General features: G+C 41.8%; 1 protein-coding gene across 5 annotated transcripts; it reads right to left on the bottom strand.

Annotated features, from left to right (window-relative positions):
* Positions 1-69: 69 nt before the first annotated feature.
* Positions 70-8,757, bottom strand: kyat1 (kynurenine aminotransferase 1). Of its 5 annotated transcripts, none has more exons than XM_071351757.1 (13): positions 8,611-8,739; positions 8,311-8,404; positions 7,581-7,639; positions 7,353-7,500; positions 4,790-4,939; positions 4,606-4,692; positions 3,361-3,486; positions 3,037-3,157; positions 2,823-2,899; positions 2,609-2,698; positions 2,143-2,329; positions 1,853-1,929; positions 70-1,743 (listed from the first exon to the last, which is right to left on the bottom strand). In XM_071351757.1, exons 2-13 carry the CDS (start codon positions 8,380-8,382, stop codon positions 1,597-1,599), a joined length of 1,341 nt encoding a protein of 446 aa, XP_071207858.1. In that variant the 5' UTR covers positions 8,383-8,404; positions 8,611-8,739; the 3' UTR covers positions 70-1,596. The 5 variants fall into 5 exon arrangements, with proteins under 5 accessions (XP_071207858.1, XP_071207859.1, XP_071207860.1 ...); XM_071351758.1 differs by having other exon boundaries at positions 8,606-8,736; XM_071351759.1 differs by lacking the exon at positions 8,311-8,404 and having other exon boundaries at positions 8,611-8,750.
* Between the last annotated feature and the right edge of the window lie 88 nt (positions 8,758-8,845).

Genomic DNA, 8,845 nt, shown 5'->3' with positions numbered 1-8,845 from the left:
TTGCTCTAAACATGTCATTTACACAAACCTGGTAAATGTAGATGATTTCATATAAAGCAGGACTCAAAGTTATCTGCTTCAAAATTCTTTATTTTTACAAGATCAGCATACAGTATTATGCAAATAAGCACACTTGGGACAATTTCTCTTTGAGGAGTAGACCAGCTGATAATACAAAAATCACTATCAGAATGAAGGACATTGTTGGGTTCTGAGAATATGAAATATACTTATTCATGTCACTGATGTAGTGCTGAGGTTTAGAGGGTCTACACCAGAAGTTAGTAGTTATAGGAGGAAGGTATATAGTGTGTGCAACTCAGCTTGAAATGTGTTGAGTGCAGGGAAGCGATTACATGTGGCAGGCATTGATAAGGGGAGAGAGCCATGGATTCGTGATGGAGGGGGTGAGGTCAAGTCACCTTAAGGGAGAAAGAAGTTTATGGCTCGTATCACTAGTGTCCTGCCTAGCAGTAAAGAATGATGTTTATATAGATGGGTAGGAGGAGACTCAGCCTATGGGGAATAGTTAAATATCAGTGCGTGTTTTTGCCTGAATGCAGCTGTATTGACCCTCTGGGCAGAATCAACTTGGTTAAGCTTTCATACGTGTACGTAGAGTTTTTTAAAATCTGAGAATTAGAACCTTACAGCATATTCAATGCACAGCTTTCCCTTGGTCTCATTTTTAAATGTGCATTAATGTCATTCAGAGCAGTTAAACAAAAATATTCAAATCAACAGTAATGTGATAATTATAGTGCACTCTGGATGGTGATCACATCCATGCAGGACGGATTTGATTACTCTAAGTGGTTGATTACTACCGTATCAGGACAGGTTTGGAAAAAAACTAAACGTAAGACAGCCAACTAGAACAATCAGAACTGGGAGTGTGACTGACTACGCCGACATATGCCTTCACGACATTGTAGATATAAAGTGTCCAAAACATTATGAACATCTGCTCTTTCCATGACAGACTGACCAGATGAATCCAGGTGAAAGCTATGGCCATCCACTTCAAAATCAGTGTAGATGAAGTGGAGACAGGTTAAAGAAGGATTTCTAAGCCTTGAGACAATTGAGACTATTGAAAATTTGTGCCATTCAGAGGGTTAATGGGCAAGACAAAATATTTAAGTGCCTCTGAACGGGTTATGGAAGTAGGTGCCGGTTTGTCAAGAACTGCGACGCTGCTAGGTTTTTCACACAACAGTTTCCCGTATGTATCAAGAATGGTCCACCACCCGACGGCCATCCAGCCAAATTGACAACTGTGGGAAGCATTGGCGTCAACATGGGCCAGCATCCCTGTGGAACGCTTTGGATAAGAGTCCATGCCACAACAAACTGAGGCTGTTCTGAGGGTAAAAAGGTGTGCGACTCAATATTAGGAAGATGTTCAGTACACTCAGTGTATGTTGACAAAGGAAAACATTCCTTATAACTTGCTCCTACGGAGGTCTATTCCTACAGTACTACATAGTGTAAACAAATCCAGAGGTGTTGAATATGGCTCGGTTCAACTGCGCAGACCTAAGTTGAGCTAGGGTGGATAAAGGCAAAACAGGAAGGGGTGTCTGTGTGCTTTGTTCATTTTCCGTCACTCCACTTTCTGAGGATATCCTCAGCAGCGTTCAATGTCGAGTCCTCCTTGACGAAGCAGAACCGAATGTAGTTTTGGAAGTCCTTGCGGTGCTCAGGGCTGTAGAAAGCCGAGACAGGGATAGTGGCCAAACCCTGCATTATGAAAAACATATAGGAGGTCAGGATTACATTATGCATCATCCATACCATGTCAACGTTTCTTCAATATTTAGTTCAACCTAAACCTCTCCCCTCTTATTACCTTCTCTTTAATGAGCCACTTGACAAATCTGTAGTCATGAGGTTCACCCTGAGTGCTTGGATCATTCAAGTCAACCTCTTTGGGGAAAAAACAGTTATGAAATATTAAGTGACATTGAACCATTACTTCATATGCCCATATTAACTAAGACAAACTTGATGAAGCTGAAACATTGTTACTCAAACAAGCAGATCCATGAAAAACACACATTGCAATACACAAACAGATAAATGATATTTTAACACAACCAGATACAAGCAAACACACTGTACTGGTACATTAATACTCACTGAGAGAGGAGATGTCTGATATCATGAAGTAGCCTCCCTCGGGCAGAATGGGCTGCAGGCCAACACTCTCCAGACAGGTCGCCAGCTTCTTCCTCTTGTGATTCAGCATCTCAGGCAGCTGCAGGAAGTAACTCTCTGGTGTCCCAAAGAGCTCGTACTCTCTCTGGAAACCTTGGGCCACCGCCTCCTGAGAGGGTGCAAGAGTGTGTGAACGACCCACCCAAAGCATGAGCCGGAGGATGTTGTCTTACCTTTGAAAGTTAACGATTCAATTTCAGATAAGATTCAGACTGAATTTAAAGACAACTTCAGTCAATTTAAAAGTTGTGGGCAAGACATACAGTATGCTCACCTTCCTCATTCAATAAGCAAGTTAGTTAAAGTAAATAAGTCAAGAAGTTAGCGTAAAGGTGAGGTCATATGTCTTTATACACCAACAGTAGTGGTTTAGAAATCAGTCATAAACCTGAGCGGCCGTGGCACAGTGGTACACAGAGTTCTGATGGACGGTCTTCAGGTGCCTTACAATGGGCCCTGCTCCAATAGCCCAGCCAACCTGAAACAAGTATCATTGCAATACAAACAATATGGATCAGATATGTCTTAGTCAATACACACAATATAGATTGCATATGGCACTGTGCCGCAACTTGATCATAGTATTTCAGTGGGTTACCTACCTTCCACCCTGTAGCACTGAAGCTCTTTCCTCCGCTTCCTATCGTGACAGTCCGCTCCCACATTCCAGGAAGACTAGCTTGAATGAAAACAGTCAAAATAAGATTTAGCTGCATCAGGGCATTATTACCATACTGATATAACTGTTGACCATGACTATTACATCATGCTATAGAAACTGTGCCGCTTGTCTCTATTGAATCCACTGTCTCTCACCTATCTTCACGTGCTTGGCATCGTCATAAGTCAGCCACTCGTACACCTCGTCACTGATACACACCACATCGTGCTTTATACACAGGTCTGCAATCACTTGGAGCTCCTCCCTCTTATACACCTATGTGACAAAGATGAGATGTTGTAGGTGAGAAAAGTCAGTGATTAAGGTGTTTCTAAATCAATTGCACTGCCAGATTACGTGATTTACTGTGTTTTTGCACAGATCGTTCACACTACAAGCATGTCACCCGTAATAGGAAATGGATAGATAGCTCAAGGATAACATTGAAACCAGTCTCACCATACAGTGCGGGGTCTCACCTTGCCTAATGGATTGTTGGGAGTGTTGATGACGATGGCTTTGGTGCGTGGGTTGAATTTACTGGCCAACTCCTCAGAAGACAGGACCCAGTCTGCACTAGTCAGGGCCTTGCCCCCCTTCACTCTCTAGGACAACACAACCTCAGCTTTATGTTATCTGGACTTCTCAAATCAGTGAGTACAGTTACATGCACACAATTAAAATTACCTCGACTAATCTGTATCCCCGCACATTGACTAGGTACCGGTACCCCCTGTATATAGCCTAGTTATTTTTTTTATATTCCTTTAAAAATTAAATGTTTTATTTAGTTAATTTAGTAAATATTTTAAGTCTTTCTTGAACTGCATTGTTGGTTAAGGACTTGTAAGTAAGCATTTCACAATAACGTCTACACCGTTTGTATTTGGCGCATGTGACAAATAACATTTTATGCAATTATTGTAGATTTTTATATTCATCTGAACAGTTTGATTAAAACGTTTACATGCTTTGCAAGGAGAACGATTTTCCTAATAATTATGTTTACATGGACCCATCTGAAATCAGGCTACCTGATGTAACTTTGATAAATGCAGAATATCGGCAATCAAAATAAACGTTCTACCACAACGACAATGTTATTTGAGAAGCATAGTTGATTATGAGTTCGGACATTCAAAAGTATGTGGACACCCCTTCAAATTAGTGGGCTCGGCCATTTCAGCCACACCCGTTGCTGACAGGTGTGTATATATTATTATTTTTTATATCGAGCACACAGCCATGCAATCTCCAAAGACAAACATTGACAGTAGAATGGCCTTACTTTACCGAAAAGTTTGGTGGTGGAGGAATAATGGTCTGGGGCTGTTTTTCATGGTTCAGGCTAGGCCTCTGTTCCAGTGTATAAAGTCTGTATGTGAAAGGCTCGCTCAGCTGGTGCTACCATATAGATTAAATACACTGCTGGAATGCCAATTAAGGTGTTTACATGTCTTAATAATTTGAAAGATTGCTCAGAAAACAAGGTGTTTTAATGGGCATTTGCTTACTTCGATTTTGACCTTACACCGATTAACATAAGCAGAGTCAGGTGTTTACAGGACTATTACATAATCTGCCATAATCAGTTTAATATCGAATTATTACTGTGCATGTAAACATTCTCAATGAGCTTTAGGCTAGCACTTACTGTTACACCATAGGAAATGGGCCATGAAAGGTATGTAAAAAAAATAATAATCTAAAAACACACTACTCACTGGCCTCAGTGGCACATAGACACCTTTTCCTCCTGCCATCTTCACCATTGGCTGATAGCAGTCGAAAAAAGGCTCAATAATGATGACCTAGAAGACAGAAGTGACTGACTGATATGATATGCACAGTAAAAACTGCATCTCAGTATTGAGTTGCACCCGTTGTCTAGGTGTTGTTGACAGTCACCTCATCGTCTTCATCGACCAGGGCTTGAAAGGTGCAGAAGAGAGCCTGGTAGGCTCCGACAGTGACCAGGATCTCCTCGAAAGCATCAATCTCATGTCCCACGACTTTACCGAAGAACTTAGCCAGGATCGACACAAGAGGGGGATGGCCCTAGGGAAGAACATAATAAACCACACACACGAATCAACACGTAAGAAGAAGAATTAACACGTACATTACCAAGCGTCTCATTTGTGGTGCTGGGAGTTACTGCCCCAAACACCAACAATGTAAAAACAAAATGTCTTAATTTTTCAGAACAAGAATAGACTGACGAGTTTCAGAAGAAAGTTCTTAGTTTCTAGCCATTTTGACCCTGTAATAGAACCCACAATGCTGATGCTCCAGATACTCAACTAGTCTAAAGGCCAGTTTAATTGCTTCTTTAAAATCAGGACAAGTTTACAGCTGTGCTAACATAATTGCAAAAGGGGTTTCTAATGATCAATTAGCCTTTTAAAATGATCAACTTGGATTAGCTAACACAACATGCCATTGGAACACAGGAGTGATGGTTGCTGATAATGGGCCTCTGTACATATTCCATTAAAAGAAATATGCCATTTCAAGCTACAATAGTAGACAACATTATCTACACTGTACTTCTGATCAATACAATTTTTGGGGTCTTTTCTTTCAAAAAGGACATTTCTCAATGACCCCAAACTTTTGAACGGTAGTATTAAAAATAAAGGAAAACCCTGGAATAAGTAGCTTTGTCCAAACTTTTGACTGGTTCTGTATATATGCCACATACAATTTTACCTCTGCGCATTTATTGTGATCGACTTTTCGGTACAAGACCTTTTTCAAAACAAAAAGACCATGTAAAATCTTCACCATCTTAAATAAGCATGCCCCATTTAAAAAAAAAAAATAGAATTAAGAACAGATATAGCCCTTGGTTCACTCCAGACCTGACTGCCCTTGACCAGCACAAAAACATCCTGTGGCGGTCTGCAATAGCATCGAATAGTCCCCGCGATATGCAAATGTTCAGGGAAGTCAGGAACCAATACACAGTCAGGAAAGCAAAGGCTAGCTTTTTCAAACAGAAATTTGCATCCTGTAGCTCTAACTCCAAAAAGTTTTGGGACACTAAAGTCCATGGAGAACAAGAGCACCTCCTCCCAGCTGCCCACTGCACTGAGGCTAGGTAACACGGTCACCAACGATAAATCCATGATAATCAAAAATTTCAATAAGTATTTCCCTACGGCTGGCCATGCTATCCTCCTGGCTAGCCCAACCAACAGCTACGCACCCCCCCGCAGCTACTTGACCGAGCCTCCCCAGCTTTTCCTTCACCCAAATCCAGATAGCAGATGTTCTGAAAGAGATGCAAAATCTGGACCTCTACAAATCAGCCGGGCTAGACAATCTGGACCCCCTCTTTCTAAAATTATCCGCCGCCATTGTTGCAACCCCTATTACCAGTCTGTTCAACCTCTCATATCATCCAAGATCGGAAAGCTGCCGCGGTCATCCCACTCTTCAAAGGGGGTGACACTCTAGACCCAAACTGTTATAGACCTATATCCATCCTGCCCTGCCTTTAGAAAGCCAAGTTAATAAACAGATCACTGACCATTTCGAATCCCACCGTACCTTCTCCGCTGTGCAAGCCGGCTTCCGAGCTGGTCATGGGTGCACCTCAGCCACGCTCAAGGTACTAAACGATATCATAACCGCAATCGATAAAAGACAGTACTGTGCAGCCGTCTTCATCGACCTGGCCAAGGCTTTCGACTCTGTCAAATCACCGTATTCTTATCGGCAGAGTCAATAGCCTTGGTATCTCAAATGAATGCCTCGCCTGGTTCATCAACTACTTCTCAGACAGAGTTCAGTGTGTCAAATCGGAGGGCCTGTTGTCCGGACCTCTGGCAGTCTATGGGAGTACCACAGGGTTCAATTCTCGGGCCGACTCTTTTCTCTGTATACATCAATGAACGGTAGTGTTCACCCGCTCTTGCTGCGGGTGATTCCCTGATCCACCTCTACGCTGACGACACTATTCTGTATACATCTGGCCCTTCTTTGGACACTGTGTTAACTAACCTCCAGATGATCTTCAATGCCATACAACTCTCCTTCCGTGGTCTCCAACTGCTCTTAAATGCAAGCAAAACCAAATGCATGCTTTTCAACCGTTCACTGCCAGCACCCGCCCGCCTAGCATCACTACTCTGGACGGTTCTGACCTAGAATACATGGACAACTACCTAGGTGTCTGGCTAGACTGTAAACTCTCCTTCCAGACTTATATCAAACATCTCCAATCCAAAATCAAATCTAGAATCGGCATCCTATTTCGCAACAAAGCCTCCACCCACGCCGCACTGCTTTGCTTTAACTTGCCCAGGTCGCAGTTGTAAATGAGAACTTGGTTAAATAAAAGGTAAAATAAAAAATAAATAAAAGTGTCTTGAAAAAAGTATTATACCGAAACATCAACAACAAAAAATGTGCTGAGGTAAAATCAAGTGTGTGGCACACACAGACACTATTGTGTTTTTCTCACGAAAGCGTGTGTGTACTGATGCATTGAACATCCTCCGTTGACTGCTTTGCAGAAGGCCTCTTGGATGTAGCTTGGTGGGGAGAAGTCAGGAAAGCCCTGGCCTAGATTCACCACCTTGTAGTCAGCAGCCAGCTGCGTAAAATCAACCCTGTCAATACAGAACAAGTGATAAACAACAATGTATGATATAAAATGTTGCACACACATGAACTATTTCTGTAAAATTACCATATATTTTTGTCAATTCCCTCGATTCTGCGAGCATGTAGCTGGCGTGCCATGATTAACTGAAATGAAAAATGTTCATTTACATTGTTAAATAGTCAATTGAAATATGTAGATGATTTCACATGGCTCTTTAGAGCATACAACTCCTTATTATAAAATATAATTTATTAGCCACAAGCTGCCATTTCAATAGCCTGACCCTGGACATTGTTTAGTCACCTGGGGCTGGGGAAACCACTCAAATTCATTGACATATCTATGGCTGCAATGATTGACAGTTTGACATGCCAACATTTTGAAGCTATATTGTTTGCTGCTTTCAAGACAACTGGGAACTCTGGAGGGGGAAAAAAATAGCTGACTGGGGAAAATCATTTGAATGGTCAGTCATCCAGCTCAGAATTCCAAGTCGGGAACGCAGGCCTCTTTCCAGAATGGTTCCCAACCCTTTTCATTTACTGTACCAACTGAATTTTGCTCTGCCCGGAGTACACTTTCATGTGCATTTTACCAGTTGGCCTATGTTCTCAACTCAAATAACCCCTGTGGATAGGCCAAGTACCACCAGGGATCCAAGTAACCCTGGTTGGGAACCACCGTTTTAGAGCGCCAATCTGAAGATCACTGACGCCATGATTTGACGTTATTTTTTCAGAGTTCCCTGTTGTCTTGAAAGCACAAAGAGAACATGTAAAAATGGTTACTTATTCATATCGGTAGATACCCATACCTTATGATCAAGTTCAAAAATATTTCCTTTCCAACTATTCACAGCCACATTTGCCGCTACTCTTCTTAGCATGTCAGTGAGGAGTGCAGATTACCTTGAATCAGTTATCAACCATTAGTGTAATGAACCACCCACACAACTCAGGCTACGCATTCAATTAATGATTAGCCACAATAAAACTGGTTAACACAAAATTACTTTTGACCAGTTCAGTTCGACATTTTCAGCTGGAGGCTATGAGTTAGCAATTTATCTTATAACATTTATCTAAATTCCAGTAAAACAAAAATATTACCTGACCTTGTAACAGAATCAACGTTTGAAAATTCGAGCTAGACGTTCGTGTCTTTAACCAATTCGCCGACTGCACTCCTTTAGCTGGGGCAAAAAAAAATCTTAAAACTCCTTCAGCTGGGGGAAGACGTCACGTTACTGCCCCCGAACCTTGCCCCCCCCCCCCCAGTTTTGATTATAACTTCCCGTATAGGCGGGGCTTAATATATAAGTTGTCGCTTGCACCTGTAGTTTTAGGTTG

The sequence above is a fragment of the Salvelinus alpinus genome, chromosome 18, assembly GCF_045679555.1.
Source record: "Salvelinus alpinus chromosome 18, SLU_Salpinus.1, whole genome shotgun sequence".
NCBI classification, from domain to species: domain Eukaryota; kingdom Metazoa; phylum Chordata; class Actinopteri; order Salmoniformes; family Salmonidae; genus Salvelinus; species Salvelinus alpinus.
This window is presented reverse-complemented; position numbering and strand designations above follow the sequence as displayed.